At 37.7% G+C, this 17,594-nt stretch overlaps 1 protein-coding gene across 1 annotated transcript in view; it reads left to right on the top strand.

The window, feature by feature from the left end:
* The window catches only part of Tusc3 (tumor suppressor candidate 3), a 154,022-nt gene extending 137,847 nt beyond the window's left edge, over positions 1–16,175 (top strand). The window contains exons 7-9 of the mRNA XM_055608089.1: positions 5,217–5,280; positions 12,065–12,139; positions 16,081–16,175. Coding sequence (XP_055464064.1) covers positions 5,217–5,280; positions 12,065–12,139; positions 16,081–16,175 — 234 coding nt within the window. The remainder of the gene's footprint in view (positions 1–5,216; positions 5,281–12,064; positions 12,140–16,080) is intronic.
* Positions 16,176–17,594: the final 1,419 nt, after the last annotated feature.

The following is a 17,594-nucleotide window of genomic DNA, read 5'->3' as shown; positions in this document are numbered from 1 at the left end:
AGAGTGGAGAAGACGGGGGGTGGGGGGAGATGCAAGGATGATTTCAAGGTTTTAGCCTAAATGATAAATCAAATTGCTGTTCCCTGAGATAAGAGAAACTGTACATTCTGGAGTAGGAAGGAAAGTGTCTCAATAATTTGTCTTTGGTCCTTGTGAGTTTCAGACTTGCAGGTGGAGTCTATTAATGATAGCTACCTGGTGGTCTCGGGAATGCATACAGATTTAATAACACTAGTATTTAGAGTATGTGAGATAGCCTTGGTACAGAAGAGAGGCCTAAACCTCTGGATCTCTGAGACACTCCAGACTTTGGCAGTAGCTGAACATTGGAGGGCAAGGACTGCCATGACTGTGAGGAAGAGGATCTAAGGAAGTAGCAGAATGACTAAAAAGGAGAGAGAGGTGATCCAATGCATCAGTTTCAAGAGGGATTAAAGGAAGTCACTTTGAAAATGACCATAGGGTTTAGGCATAAGAACTCCTCATGACCCTAACAGCTTTATTAGAGAAATTCTGTAACTTAGAATAAGCAGGAAATTTCTTCTTTTTATAATTCACTTCACATCCTTGTTGTAACCCCATCCATTCTCCATCCATCTTCCTCCTCTCCTTTTCCTCAGAAAAGGGGCCCTCCCTCTCCCATAGATCCCTGGTCATCAAGTTGCATCAGTAAGGAGCATGCCCTCTTCTGTGGCCTGGCAAGGCAGTCCCACCAGGGGGAAAGTGATCAAAAAGCTGGCAGCTTGAGTCCCTGTCCAATGCAGTCCTCACTTCCTTTACTTAGAGGGCCCACATGAAGCCTAAGCTGCCCAACTGCTACATCTTTGTAGGGGACCAAGGTCCAGTTCATGCATGGTCCTCGGTTGGTGCTTCAGTCTCATCAAACCCTCCAGGCCCTGGTTAGTTTTTTCTGTTGTTTTTCTTTGTGGAGCTCCTGTCACCTCCAGGTCCTTTTATCTTTCCTTCCACTGTTCCAAAAGACTCCCTATGCATTGCCCAGTGTTTAGCTCTGAGTCTCAGCATCTGTTTTGAGGTGCTGCTGGATAAAGCCTCTCAGAGTATAGCTCTGTCAGGCTCCTGTCTACAAGCTTAGCAAGGTATCTTTCATAGTATCAGGGGTTGGAACTTTCTGATAGGGTGGATCGTTGGATGGACCAGGCATTGGTTAGGCATCCCCTCAATCTCTGCTCTATCTGCTCTTATCTTTATCTCTGTACATCTTATAGGCAGGAAATATTTTGGGTTAAAAGTTTTTGTGGGTAGGTTGGTGTTCTCCTCCCTCTGCTAGGAGACTAGTCTAGTTAGAGGATGTCCTTTTCAGTCTCTATGTCCTCTGCTATTGGGAGTCTCTGCTTAAGTCCCCTCATATCCTTCCAGGAGCCTAACCTGGCTTAGGTCTTCAGTTTGTCACAGAGACACCCCACCCTCCATTTCTCTTTTTTCTACAGGCCTTCTGTTCTCTTGCTCTCACCCTCCCCAAGTCTGCTCTCTACCCTCTTAACTCCCTGCATCCCTTCTCCTGTCTTCTTCCCTCTCTTCAGCCACTACATTCTCTCTATTCTATCTTTCCTTCCTAGTGAGATTTATACATCCTCCCTTGGATCCTCTGTGTTACTTATCTTCTTTGGGTTTGTATCTCTTAGTATGCTTATTCAGTAGTGTATGACTAAAATCCACTTATAAGTTAGTACATATTTAGTATGTCTTTCTGGGTCTGGGTTGCCTCACTCAGGATGATCCTTTCTAGCTCCCACCATTTGCCTGAAGATTTCACAGTTTCTTTGTTTTTAATAGCTGAGTAGTATTCCATTGTGTAAATGTGTCACATTTTCTGTATCCATTTTTCAGTTGAGTGGCATCTAGGTTGTTTCCAGATTCTGGCTATTGTGAATAAGTCTGCTCTGAACATAGTTGAACAAGTGTCTTTGTTGTATGATGGAGCATCTAAGCTCTTCATCAGCCCTGTAACTGACTATATCCAAAATATAATGAATTCAAGAAATCAAACACCAGTGAACAAAATAATCCAATTATAAAATGGGGCACAGAACTGTAAACAGAGAATTCTCAACAGAGGAATCTTGAATGACTGAGAAACACTTAAAGAAATGCTCAACTTCCTTAATCAGGGAAAGGCAAATCAAAAGGACTCTGAGATTCCATCTCACACTGGTCAGAATGGCTAAGATTAAAATAAGGACAGCACATGCTGGGGAGGGTATCGAGAAAGGGGAACCCTCCTCCATTGCTGGTGGTAGTGTAAACTTGTACAACCAGTTTGGAAATCACTCTGGTACTTTCTCAGAAAATTGGGAATAGCTTTACCTCAAGACCCAGCTGTACCTCTCCTGGGTATATATCCAAAAGCAGGAACATTTTCAAACCACTTACTTAAAATTTTTCTCAATTTCTCTTCATTTTATGCTTCTAAAGTAGGCAGAGTGCCTTGCAGTTGTTACATAATATTGGATATATTATCCTGAGCTGATATATTCAGGCATTTTAGGCAGTTACATAAATACTGACTTTAATTCTTTTAAGTTTTAATGATTGCTTATCTGATTGACAAGTAAGGATTAATTTTTAAAAAAATTAATTTTTGCTGGTATCATGTAGATAATTACTAGTTGTACAATGCTGAGCAAAGAATTAAATATCTAAGTTCTGTTTATCTTAGGGAGATGACAGGTAACTATTTTATTTGGTTGTTAAAAGATTAAAATAGGAAATTATGTATTCTTATCACACATTCAGCAAATAACAGCGTACTATAATTGAATAAAAGCCCAAGTTTTGAATCACAAAAACCAAAGTTTAATTCCTAAAGCTTGTGATAACCTGGAGATTTCTTCACCTCTCATTATACAATGGCTGTAATAAGCCATTGTACTAATATTACAGGGCTGTTAAAATTTCTCTGCATGTTTCATGTAGAATTCTTAAGTCCCTCAGACAGAATGAGTGGTCCATAAATAGTAGCTATTATTATACTGTTATGGATATAATTGTAATCCTTATGATTAAATTAACAAAATAATAAAACCTTATGCTTTGTTGGTTGAGTCTTAGCTATAGTCAGACCTGATGTCAACTCTAACTTGTAGTGTTTTATTTGCTTTGCAGTTTTTTATAATAGTTTTGCCACTACCATGTATTAGTGAAGATCAGTTTTATATGGTTAGCAGTTAGATTATTTTGTCAAAGTTATACTGGTCTCTAAACAAGAACCTTAAATAAGGTCAGATATAAATATAAGTGATAGGTCTTAAGTTACCCTATGAATTAGAGATGACTTTTCTGAGTCTGGGCTTAAAGAATACATCTGGACAAGCAAATGAGGCAGCTGTGCTGGAAAGTACTTAGAATGAGAGGGAGAAACAGAGATTGTTTAGATCAGAAGATTAAAAAAAAATAGACTCCTTGAAAATATGGCAATAGACAAGCTGCTGAGAAAGTAAGATCTCTTGCAGACCATGCCTAGTGACCAGAGCTTGAACCCCGGGCTCCAAGCAAAGGTGGAAATAACCGGCTCCATGGGGTTGTCTTCTGCCTCACACAGGCATTTCCTGATATCAGTTCTTCTACCACCCTCTAACACTATGTGTGCACAAACAACAGTACAAAATAAAATACATTACCGAAAATCACATAGATGACAAAACACAGAAATCTCTTCAGAAAGCTTAAGAGGCATGTAATTAAGTTTCTAATGTTATTGATGAGATAATACTGAATTTATTTTCTAACTTTCCAGGGATTGCAGCAGCAAGAAATAATCTGGTTCCTAGTTATGTGTGCTTCTGATTAACACACACAGAATTCTGCTGTGTTTGTTGTCATAAAGCAAAATTGAACAAAATAAATTGTGGGACCTCTTAAACTCAAATGATACAGTTATGTAAAACTATGTAATTGTGATATAAAAATGAGGCTCCCTGTTTGTAATGCAAGGTGCTGTGTTTTTGGTTTTGTTTTGTTTTGTTTTGTTTCATTCGAACATGAAAAACTTAAAAGCAACTATCTAGAAAGGGGAACTAATTATTTGGGGACAACAGCAGTAGGGGGTAGAAAAAGACAAGGGCATTTAGACTTGTAAAAACCAAGTACAATGACTTATGTATGAGAAGGTCATAATGAAATATATTGTATTGTGTGCTAACTAAAGAATATTTAAAAGAATAAGGCAGCTACAGAAACAACCAATTTTTATAAGGGATTATAACAGATTGCTTCAGGAGTGATGAAAAGAGACAAGGCCCAGATTTTTTGGTTCTTTTGCTCTTCTTGGGAACTTCTAGTCCCTCCAGGTCTTTCATCTCCCCTTTCTTTCATAAGATTCCCTGCACTCTGAGCATCTGCCTCAATACTTTGCGGGGTACAGCCTTTCAGAGGCCCTCTCTGGTAGGCTCCTGTCCTATCCCTAGTTTTCTCCCTTTTCTGAGGTCCATCCTCTTTGCCTTTCTGAATGGAGATTGAGCATCTTAGCCAGAATCCTCCTTGATTAGTTTCCTTAGGTGTACAGATTTTAATAGGTTTATCCTACATTATATGTCTACTATCCACTTATGAGTGAGGTATGTACCTACCGTGTGTGTTTCTCCTTCTGGGATACCTCACTCAGGATGATCTTTTCTAGTTCCCACCATTTACCTGCAAATTTCATGATTTTCTTGTTTTTAATTGTTGAGTAGTTTTCCATTGTATAAATGTATCACAATTTCTGTGTCCATTCCTCAATTGAGGGACATCTGGGTTGCGTCTAGATTCTGGCTATTATGAATAAAGCTGCTATGAACATGGTTGAGCAAATGTCCTTGTTGTATATTTGAACATATTTTGGATATATGCCTAGGAGTGGTATAGTTGGATCTGGAGGTAGCACTATTCCTAATTTTCTGAGAAAGCGAGAAAGCGCCAGATTGATTTCCAAAGTGGTTGTACAAGTTTACATTCCCACCAGCAATGGAGGAGGGTTCCACTATCTCTACAAAGTTTTTAATAATGTTTATACATGTAAGATGACTTTTTTATATCAAGTTGTTTTCTACAGTTTACAATGACCTTAAAACTCTATTTCCAGTTAACTAAAATTTATTCAAAAAAATTATAAATAGGAACTGAATTGGTAGGTGCCTGTATGGGTTTTATTCGTACAGCACTGGGAAGCAATTACTTTCCCCCAATTGTAACTGTCTGCTTAATTTCTTCCTTTACAGAGCTACATTCATGGAAGCAGCCAGGCTCAGTTTGTGGCAGAGTCACACATCATTCTGGTACTGAGTATCCTTTAAAATACTGAGGGATTGAAAAGGTAAAGGAGAGATTGCTATTTTTCTGGGAGTACATATCAAGAGTTTTAAAGTTGATAAACTAAGTTTCTAATTCTTACGTAATTAGTTCCTTGTGTACTGTATTTTCTGTTATGCTGAATTTTTTGCAGATTATAAATTTTGCTTTCATATTGGCTATTGAATTTTATAGTATTGATTTTATTCTGTGTTGATTATTTCTGCCTAGGTTGTGTGTATGTGGGGGGTAGGTGGGTAGAGGGGTGTGTGTGTGTGTGTGTGTGTTTGTGTGTGTGTATACATATACATATAATTTTCCTCTAAGGGGATTATTAGAAGGGTAAAATGTCATCTCATATAAACAATAGCTCAAAAGTATATTATTTATATGACTAGATGAAGTAATACATATAAAGTGTAGGAATAAATAAGTGGAGATTAGTTTAATTGCCATTTTGATTTTCCACTTGGAATTTCACTACTCACAAATGAAACACAGAGGTACATCTTATTGGGCCAAATGACAAAAGGTATAGGTGAGGAGGAAATATAGCCTGTGGTATCTTGTAGTCACAAAACCTATACTAATAAACTCAGTCTCCAAGTAGGTTCCATAGTGGGGGGAGCAGGGGCTTTCTCTGACATGAACTTAGTGGCAGGCTCTCTGATCACCTCCCCCTGGGGGGTGCAGCCTAGTCAGGTCACAGAGGAAGACAATGCAGCCAGTCCTGATGAGACCTAACAGACTAGGGTCAAATAAAGGGGAGGAAATCCTATCAGTGGATTAAGGGAGAGGCATATGGGGAAAGGAGGGAGGGAGGGGAGACTGGGAGGAGTTGAGGGTTGGCGCCACAGCCAGGATACAAATTGAATAAATTGTAAAAAATTGTAGTAATAATAAAATAGGAAAAATGCTGAAATAATGTCATTCTACCAAGATGAGATGGACTCTTCTAACTGTTCAGTTACAGGTTAGCTTTCTAAAATGGTACTGTTCATTGGCCTGAAATTTAAGATGAGTTTTGTAAAATGTTTTAATATTCCTTGTTTATTATTCCAGGGAACTAAACCCTGTGTTTTTTTACTTCACCAAACCACATTGACTATCTTCAGTGTCTGTTCATGTCATGTTAGCTTATCTGTTAATGCTGCAGTTAGATCCATACATTGAATTGCAAGCAATTACAGTTTATTGCTTACATTGACCTAGCAATATACAGTTTTAAAAGCAGGCAATTGCTGTACACCAGAGTGGGTTTGGGTGAGAAAATGAAATAGTTAACATTTTGATAGGGCCAATTCTTCATTAAAATATAGGAGCAAAGACACACCTGCTGTCAGTTTATATTTTCATTATTTACATGTCTGCATGAAGTACGGGCCATGGAGATTGAAGCAAATGGAAAGAAATCCCAGTATGTATCACAGGTGAATTGTTTATTTTTAGATTGTACTCTTTCCTTTTGCCTTTTCTGATTTGTTTCTGTTGTTCAGCATATTTGCAGCGTGATTCCATCTATGTAGCAATTTTCTCAACTGCAAGACATATGGAGGAGTGAGAAGCCAGTTGGAGATTTCTTTCACTCTATGCCAGGAATTCTCCAAGGCTCTGTTTCCTAGTTCATTGTCATCAAGTTGAGATTTAGAATAGAAAGATATTTCACAAGCAGTGTGAGTGAAGTCTTCCATATAGATTTAGCAGTAATACATAAAACAAAAGTCCCCATTCTCTTTATCCTCATAGCACTTCTTTCTTTCTTAATTTTGTGTGTTCCTAATTCTGAAAGAACTGTTAAAATATGTGGTTCAGGCAGTGGGAAGGCTACTGTAATGTTAGCTTAAACTTGTTGCTAGGAAAAGTTAAAGGAATTCATTTTGACAGTTTTCTAATATTAGTTTCTCCCAATAATAATCTACTGACATTTTTATTTACCATATTCTACAATAATTTGTATGAGTATCTTTCTTTTCTCATCATTAGATGAGGTTGTTTTATGCAAGCCTTGGCTAAATGCACAAGAGAAAGCAGAATGAGTCTTGTGTCATAGGTTAAAGATTCATATTTACTGTTACTGCTGTTCTTCATATTGCTAGTGTTTTATTAACACATAGGCAAAAGGAGAGGAAAAACAGCTCTCTGTGGTGTTTTGGAAAAAAATTATATTGTTGTTGTAAATAAAAACATAGTGTTGGGCTATATAATGTTTATCATTAGCCCTAAGATTATTGCGGCAGTATTATTTAACCCACAGTCACAATAATAAGACACAGACACCTGTTAGATTTTATAATTGCCTTGTTTACCTTGGGCCAGGCAGGTATTTCACTTACACTGTCTCAGTATCTTCACCATCCATCTCCCAGCCCCCATCCAGTGCCATTCACCTTAATCATCCTCATCTGATCTACCTTCCATACATAACCCCGTAGTACTTGCTTGTATTCTTCATCTGGGCCTTTTCAAGCCATTATTGGAGTCCTTTCTCTTGACCCACATGTTTTGTTTTGTTTTGTTTTGTTCTCCACACTAACCCACTGTGGAGTCCTCCTTCCTCCTCTGTTCCTGTCCTCTGTCTCCCCTGATTCCCTGTCCTCAAAATCTTGGGAACCATAGCCATGCCTACTCCATTCTCCCCTGCCTAGGTATAGGCCTTCCATTAACCAATCAGGTGTAATGTATTAGGCAGGTTTACACAACAAAGATAAGTTTCCACAAAAATGATAGTTTAACCATATCTCAAGCCTCAGTACCATGCACCAGGCCAGCCTCCAACATTATATGAAAAAGAATAATCAGTATTATATATGGTGTGTATCTGAAACACCTAGAAAAACTAACCTGCTTTGTATTGCTCCTGGAAAGTCATTCTGTTTAGTTCTTAGACTGTCTTTATCAACTGATGTACTGTAAAAGAGTTCACTGTTCACAAGCTAGAGTATCTAAAAGTGTAGTCTAGTGTTACATACGCTGTGATCACCCTATGGGAAAACAGCAGTAACAGCTAGGGACTCTTGGTCTGGAGAGAAGCTGAAACAACCACCTTCCATTCGGCTTTGGGCTATACAAAGAATTTCCAAAGTCAGAGTGGGATCAGGGTCATGAAAGTGCTCACTAGGAATTTGCTGTCTCTGTGGGTGGTGGCGGGATACATATATGCATACCTACATTCATACATGCATACGCATATGTATGTCCTCTTAGTATTCCTTAGTATCGGATAATACAGTTAGCTAACTCATCCATGGGGAAGCCTAATTTTTCCTCTTTCAAAAGTCCTTAGTTGTCTGTCATTCTTTGTCTAGGGTTGGGGCCTGTGGTATTTCTGCCTTCCACGTTGGTATGTCTCTGCTGGTGTACTTCTTCAGGTCCTTTTAGACAACATGTTGAGGTGTCATGAGTATAGCTTCCCTGTTATTTCTAGAAGACACAATCTCAACAGCCTCCTTGGTCTCTTCTGGCTTCTAACAGTCTTTCCAACCCCTTTTCCATGATGTTCCTTCAGCCTTATGTACAGAAAATATACAACAGTATTTTTGTTGTAGATGTATAAATGGGACTGGGCACCTCACTGGTCACTGTCAGTTCTCTGCATTTTGACCAATTGTTGTGTATGAGAATTTGTGGAAGGAAGCTGTGTTTGCAGACTGATTGGTTGACTAGAACTTCAATACTGTGGAGAGATTGGAATTCTGCATGTCTTATTACCTTATCTTGGACTAGTTCTAAATCCCAGTACTATTCCTTGCCCACCTCAGTGTTTGAACTCGCATCTTGTAACTAATAAATAAATAAAAACTTTGAAATCTATTACTATACAACATTAGCTTCTGCAAACCCAAAAGCTAAAAATGACATTGGATAGCATCTTTATCCTATTGGAAATCTTGCCCGATCTTGTTATAATTGCCAGTCTTATGTGTCCACTATTTGCCTTTAGCTTTCCTTGTTATGTTTTTCTTTGTTGTGTAAAACAGTAAATCTTAAAGAAAAATTTTCTGTTGAAAACTGTTGCATTGGAACAGAACATTTTGTGTAACCAGAATCTGTGTTCCCTGGCCATGGTCACTCAAAATGTGATAATAAACTATCTCTAATTCCCTTTAAGATGAGAGCTGTAATTTTGTGAAGGCATGGTTTCCTCTAGTGTCTCCATCTGCAGAGAGACAAGCTTCTTTGATGAAGGTGAAGGCTCCCTTATTCTTTATGAAGTGTTCTGTTGAAAGGATGAGACTTGGTGAGCTTCATGCCCCATTTCCTTCAATCATATGTCTTCATTATAGCCAGCAGATTTTAATAGTCTGCCTGCTATGTTTGTTAAAAGCCCAGGAGATTAGCCTCCAGAAGAAATCCAATAACTGTGTCCCTTTGCTGACCTGACTTCTGACACTGTAGTTTAAAATGTTTTGGATAGTCTACCTGTATGAGTTCCTCTTAGTCTGTAATCACAGAGTGCTAATAATACATAATGGAAAATGAATATAAACTTGTGTCATTTCTCTTCATAGGTGGGGATTTCTGGTGTTCATCTCTGCTTTTTGTTGTCATTATTTTAAAGATACTTTTGTTACACATGGATATGAATGATGTTGATCCTTAAGGAAGTTTTACTTAAATTTAACCTGTTTTTGTAACATTCATTTGTATCCAAGTATAAAGTATAACCTATGCATTTACATCTATATATATTTGATCAAATTATAATTCATATAGAATTCTAAAGTTTTTAACCAAAATATATTTGTAATATTAAAAATATAAGTAAATTTTTAGAATAACTAAATTTAATATTAAAAATATAACTAATTTTTATGTAGGCACTAAAACCAAAGCCAGTATTCATTTATAATCATATGTGATAAATAACTTCTCAGATCTCTGTCAATACAATCATGAGGAAAGTCATTCAAAACTGAGTCTTCAAAATGAAAACCCTGGCAATTTTAATGAACATAAAGCCATATGTAAAGCTAATGAGTTGTTACAGTTTGTAGACTTATTCTCATATCAGTGTGCAGAGCAGTTCTCATAACAAAACCAGTGCTGTATGACTGACACTCAGGAATTCAGTGATACTCAGGCTTGAGTGGACTCGAGCCTGTATGCTGAGGCTCTCTTGAAAGCTTGGTAGGGGCACGGGGACATGATGGTGTAGAGTGGGACAGGCCGACTACACAGGCCTGTGGGACAGACACATCTGTGATAATGTTCAGCATCTAACAAAGATTGGTTTATTTGATAGTTTTTTTTCCAGCGAAGATTCCAGTGCTATAATAACTGTAATAGTTTGAAAATATCTCTAAAGAAAGGTCATCATAACATAAAAGAATAACTTTAAAAGTTGGAAATTATTATCCAGATGTTGGTTAATGAGTCCTGGCACAAACTCAAATACAAATAATATAGCCGGCTAAATTCAGTTATATTAAATATTATATCACTGTGTAAACTACCTGTGTGTGGAACTGTATACTCCACAAAACTTTCTCTGTCTTCCTTCATTTAACTCCACAGACATAGCACAGTGGTACCCTTTCTGCTTTTGCTGGTTAGAGATGAATCAAGAGATTGCATGGTGCTGTTTTCACATACACAACAAGAGAAATGAAGACAGAAAAGCCATAATTAAGGAAATGGAAGAAAGTCTAAGCTAAAATTCTGTTTTTTTATTTTCCTCTATTTTTTTAATTCATTAGACATTTAAACAGATACATACTAGGTATTTCCATTATTGGTGAGTTCTAAAATCCTAGGAGTAGATACTATCAAAAGCACTTTAAAAGCATGACAAAATTGATTTGTGAAGCTGAGTGATCCCATCACAATAACACACCTGGCATCTTTGAGCATGGCCTGAGTAAGCGCATCAGTTGTAAGCACACATTAAGTAGGGGAGAGTGTCCTTTTTCCCTTTGCTGTAATGAAATACCTGAAAAAGCAACCTAAGAAAAGATTTGTTTTAACTCACTTTTTGAAGGGGAGCCTATCAGCAAGATGTGAGGCAACTGGTCAGTGCATCCACAGTCAGGAATGAGAGGAATGAGAGGAGAATGCTGGTGCTCAGCTGGCGTCCTTCTCTCTTTCCTTTTGCTTTGTTGGGATCCCAGCTCTCTGCACAGTGCCGCCCGCATTCCAAGTGCATCTTCTCTCTCCCAATAAGCCTATTAGGTGTGAAACACCCCACAGGTGTGTTGCAGGCCATGTCTCTTGGTGATTCTAAAGTAGTCAAGTTGACAATACAGAATATCAAATTAGCACAGCTCTGTTTCATTCTTAAAATGTCAGGTGACTGCTCAAGATCCTTCTCAATTATACCATAATATGCTTGCCTGCTTGTGTAAGGCTTATAATTGACTTTCCTTAGTACCCGAACTAGAGATTTTTCTAAAAATTTAAAGATTTTATAAAGTGATACCTCTGAAATTCAAGAACTACATAAATACTCAGATATGCCATAAATATGAGAAAAATTAAAAAGGAATCTTGATGAATACCTTCTAATATTCTAGAATTATTAATGTTGTATGTCACTTTAATGCATTTATTTTTATGTAAAATATGCAATTTTATAAACAATTTTTTAAACTATGTAATTCATATGTGTTATGAAAGTCTGAAAAATTAAGGCAGACTCACAGCTTGGTAATTGTATACAAAGATTTGATTGTCTTGTTCACATTTGTCCTTTAACTGTCTGGAACATCATATTCAGATCCAGGTGAAAAGAATAGCGGATTTTATTCACACCTGCCTGTGGTTTCCTTGACAACTACTGTAGATGCTGCTATCACCATGGGGATGGTTCTTCTAAACGAAGCAGCAACTTCCAAGGGGGATGTCGGGAAAAGACGAAGTAAGTTTATGTTGCTGTAGCTGTTGTTGTGTTTTAGTCTCAAGATATGTTTAATTCAAAGGGAAAACAGAGAAGAGCCCTTTCTAAACAGACCACCTTAAGAATTCATTTGTGTTGCAGGAAGTTGATTTTGTTTTAGTTTATTTCTCTGATGTGTGTGAGAATGGACTTAAAAACTGTTCTTCCAAAATGGCATTTGGGTGCTTTCTGCCCATCAACATGCCCAGGAGAGGGAGATGGCATCAGGCTATCAGGGATGCTCTGGCCCATTTCTGCTTTAGCTGGTCTCAGCTGGGACTTTCTCGCTGCACAGATGGACAGTCCTGAGAGATTTTATTGGCAGTAATATATTTTTATGTTATGAGACTCAGGGATCTCACAGAAGCCGGTACAGATACAGGAGCTACTGCTGAAATGTCTTTTGTGCACAGATCCTTGATGACTGTCTGGTCCCCTCCACATCTTTTACAGGCATTTAAGAGCACATGGGGAATCTCTCTGTTCCAGGAAAGGCAAGAATTGCCTTTTCCAGGAGCTTTGCTTTTCTATTGTTTTCCCACGATTTACAACCCTGTCAGATGGCCAGCATTTTAGGTTTGATCAATTTAACTTTTATCTTTTGAAGGGACTATTCAATCTCATAGGATTGTAGAAAAAAAATTACATTTAAAGTAACAGACATTGGTACAAGAAGAACAGTGTCTGGGGCATTGTCTCCTGCCCAGAGAGTAACAGGTCAGGAAAGGACAGGAGCTTGAGGAGGGCTTTCATAAAAATATTTAAAGTACTCTAGATTTGCTTTTTCTTACAGTATTTTTTAAGTATTTTGAGTGTTTAAAGAGCTATATTGAATACTGAAATTCATGAAGTAGTGAAATGTTTGGAGGTATAGTTGAGCCTGGCTTCAATGTTCCTCACATGATTTCTTCACTAACATAAGGAAACTCAGAACTGAGCTCATTGCCTTGAGTATGGTGACATCAGTAAAGTGCTACATGTCTTTAATGTTCTTCTTGGGATTGGCCAGGCATTTTAATGCCTAATGTGGTTGTATGTTAATGTTATTTCCTCCAATATAAATCAGAGTAAGAGCTTTGTAATTTATTATTTAATCTCGTATCTATGATACAGAGCATAAGAGAACATTGCCTTGAACTTCCTTCTTAAATGATGTTATGTGTTGTTGGGGTGAGAAGAATGCTTGTGAGAAAAAAACAAGAGAGGATCACACAAGGTAGAAAATGCCATTACCTTTGGGTCTTAGTCTGCTTCTGGTTTTGAATTTTACAACTGTTATGATTATCACTCTTGCCCTTGCGACAGAGAGTGGGCTTCATTGAGCCTCCTTCCCCTGCTGTTAACTCACAGACTCCTCTATTCCCCTTCATGGATACTAGAGTAGCAATATTTTGCTTTGACTACATAGAGACAGAGTAGTATGTCTGATTAGCTTGATCACAGCTTTGGAGCCTCATTCTCCATTGCTCTATTCCTCTTCTAAACAGAACATAAGAAAATAAGAAAGAAAAAATTGTGTAGTAGAAAGTTTGAGAAGGTAGGCAATAAAACTGTCTAAGCTTAATGAGATAGTTGGAAGAAATCATTATGTACTATATATCCTGGATCTGATGTCAGTCATACTTTGAGATTATACAGCTTTTGAAAAGGTGTTTTACGGTATATACTCACTTATGTAGACCTATAAGATATAATAAACATAATGAAATCTATACACCTAAAAAAGATAATCAAGAGAGCGTACATGGGGTAAGATTATCAATCCTCGTTTAGAAAGACAGATGGGATGCGCATTGAACATTGACAGGAGTCTACTGAGCGCATTGGAAAGACTCTAACTAGCAGTGTTTTCAAAGCAAAGACTCATGACCAAACCTTTGGCAGAGTACAGGGAATCATAAGAAAGAAGGGAAGTTAGTCTGATGAGGAAAGGATAGGAGCCCCACAAGGACCAAAGATATCTGGGCACAGGGTCTTTTCTGAGACTGACATGCAACCAAGGACCATGTATGAATGTAACCTAGTACCTCTGCTCAGATGTAGCCTGTGGTAGCTCAGTAACCAATTGGTTTCCCATAGTGAGGGGAACAAGGACTATTTCTAACAGGAACTCAATGACTGGCTCTTTGGCCTTCCCACCCCCCAAGGGAGGAGCAGTCCTGTTAGGCCACAGAGGAGAGCTATGCAGCCAGTCCTGAAGATACCTGATAAAACAGGATCAGATGAATGGGGAGGAGGTCCCCCCTATCAGTGGACTTGGCAAGGGGCAGGGAGGAGATGAGGGAGGGAGGGAGGGACTGGGAGGGAATGAGGGATCGGGACATGGCTGGGGTACAGAGTTAATAAAATGTAACTGATAAGAAAAAAATAAAATACAAAAAAAATAAAAATAAAAAAAATATTTTCTGGGAAAAAAAAAAAGAAAAGGTGTTTTACACTCTTTCTCTTTTGCCTTGTCTCTCTGCGACCCCCTTTCATTTCCCCTAATAAACATCCCACGTGGAAAAAAAAAAAGAAAAGGTGTTTTACTTTATTTTCTGTTAGTATTCATATGAAGCTAACAGATGAGGGTGGTCACAAAATCAGCTGTGGCTGAATGCTACCAAATGCTCCTGATGTTTGATCAATTCATCAGTGGCTGATATTATTGAAAAGACTGCATAGACAACAGCACTCTGAACTGTGTTCACAGAGCAGCCCCTTCACTACTACCTGACTTCAGGATTGCTGTCAAGCCTGCTTTCCTTCATGTACTAGCAAAAGCTCTTTTCCCTGCTGTAGAAGCAGGGATCTGTTTCACCGCAGTGTTCTTCTGGCTTAACATTTTTTAATCTTTGTCTTTGCCTGCTTTTCTTAATTATTTTACTCTCTGAATATTCCCTCAGACTAACAAATATGTATTATGTCTTAATTATCCTACAGCTGTTTTATTCATATGCAGTATTTGAGTTACACTAATGTATAATTCTATAGGACAGGTCTAAATAGAATTGTTTTTTTTTTTATTCTAAGCAAGTCTACATTTAATTCGCTAATGTACTTTAAACTTTAGAAGCAGGTCTTAATTTTACTAATAGCAGTGAATATTATTTAAATATTCATATAATACATGAATATATATTCATATAATATATGTATAATAGATTTGTATCTGCAAACTATTCATACTCAAACCATATTGGTGTATGATAACTAATATGTTTCATTAGTTATCTATGCTGAGTGAAAATAGAAAAAAAAAAGAAAACTGAGACAGCAATGTCCCAGTTGTCAGATTTCAGTATTACTGAATGGTATTGAAGGCCTGGACTGCAGCACAGCCACGGGAATATGACCCTTTGCTCAGTCGTAGAAACTTCAGCTATAGCAGTCTGACACCGTGACCTGCTCTGCAATAGTTTCCTGTCCTTGGCCTTTGCTAGAACATACTTCCCTACCCTTTTGTTTGCTGCAATATTGTATTTCTAAGTAAAATGAGCTCTACTGAGGCAGTCATGAAACCAATAGCTAGAATTACATTTCTGTATGAAAATCACAGGAGGGCTTTTGAGCATCTGCCAAGTCATATGCACCTGTAGTAGGCAGGGCCTCATAATCTGGGGGCTGATAATCCTGTTTTTCACTTTTCACATTTGGTTCTCTTTTGATGCCTCTGGGACATTGTAGTACTTACAGAAACTTTTTTAAAAAAAGAAAATCACAAGTATTAGACCAGTCAATTTTATTGTTTCATACCCCAAATGGTACATTTTCATTGGGAAGAATGTGGAAAATAATGAATACATTGCATTGTGGATTATCTGGCATGTGGTCCTTATATGTGCTTAAACTGTTGCATGTAAGTATTTTGTAATTGAATACATTTCAAAAGTACCAATATTTGCATGTTTTTAAGACCCTAACAGTGTTGTCTCTTTTTCTAGTAATTTGCCTCGTGGGATTAGGTCTGGTGGTCTTCTTCTTCAGTTTTCTTCTGTCAATATTTCGTTCAAAGTACCACGGCTATCCATATAGGTAATATATTTATACTAGTACGGATGTTTTCATTTTAAACAGCATAAATATTTTAGAGTTAATATAATGTAAGTATCTGAATTACTGGCCCTCTGATTTTAATGCTGTTCAGCAAGGTATAAGCACCCAGCATTTATTCAGCATAATGGGCCTGTGCAGAGACATCAGACAGTTCTTGTTACCAATGTGTGTTTTCAGTTTAGACTGCATGTGCATGTGTATTACATAGGTAGCAAAATGACCTTGAAGTAACAGACTTGGACACATTCACCTCTCCTTATTTACTTGTCATAATTCAAGATTGCTTTCTCGTGGAATGTTCTCTTCAGTGTCCTTTAAATGTTGCAGCATCTTTTAAATGCTGCAGACTTGTAATAGGAGGACCATCGGAACCTGAGTCCCTGTCTGTTTCCAGTGTGAAGTTGACCTCCACTGGGTAAGGTGACTCATTCCCTGTGATGGTGCTACGACTGTAGAGTTGGACTCAAGTGGATAGAAATGTAGATGGACTCTCTTAAAGTAACTCAGAGGTGGGAATCATACCTAAGAATTGCTTTGTGAATGTGAAATTCAACAGGTTAGATGAAAACACAAAAGGAGTTGTTGCTAAGCAACAGAATCAGTGGAAAGTGGAAAGAAAGCTGGCCAAGAGAGCCTGGGAACCATGATGTTCTAGCAAGGAGAGGTCAGAGTGAGGAAGCAGAAGGCAGGCTTTCCACACACTCGGGTCTGTGTTGTGCTGTTGCAGCAGGGCGGTGGGTCACCCCACTTGTTTACATTTCAGTGAGAAATTACTTTCTTGCGTTTATGTTATAGTGTTCTTCTGTCAGTGTCTTCTCTAGGAATCCCTACAAGCTTTGACTTTTCATTTCATTCAAGTATGTCCTCCTTTTCTCACAAATTTTAATTCATTCCATTATATTCTTAAAACCTTTGATTTCCTCTATATGACATGAACCTTTCTTGATTAAAATACAAATAAAATGAATATTCTGAAGTTGGCTCACACAACATATTTTTCACACAAAACTCTTCATGTATGTATCTGCTTAAAGCATAACATCTAAACTTATATATCTATCTTGCTTCCTTAAGGCTTCTCCATGATAGTAATGAAAGTATTGTGCAGCACCAATCTGTAGCATACCATAACTAAATTCACAGATTGCCTGAGGCTGTGATAACGCATCCAGTCTGGTTGTGACCATAGGCAAATTGCTTAACTTTTCTAACCTTAACTGTTCTTGTTTATAAGTAAAGACAATTTTACGTACCTCATTATTATGTGAGATATTGTGTGTAAATCTCTTAGATCACCAGTACGTAGTAGTAATTAATTACTCAATAAATGTTTAATGCTAATTATCATTAATACTGGTTATAAATATTTACACTCATATTTGACATTTTTCTAAATGGAGTT

Source organism: Psammomys obesus, unplaced genomic scaffold, assembly GCF_907164565.1.
Source record: "Psammomys obesus unplaced genomic scaffold, mPsaObe1.curated_primary_1811, whole genome shotgun sequence".
Classification (NCBI taxonomy): Eukaryota; Metazoa; Chordata; class Mammalia; order Rodentia; family Muridae; genus Psammomys; species Psammomys obesus.
Note: the sequence above shows the minus strand (reverse complement) of the source record. Positions and strands in the feature narration are given on the sequence as shown.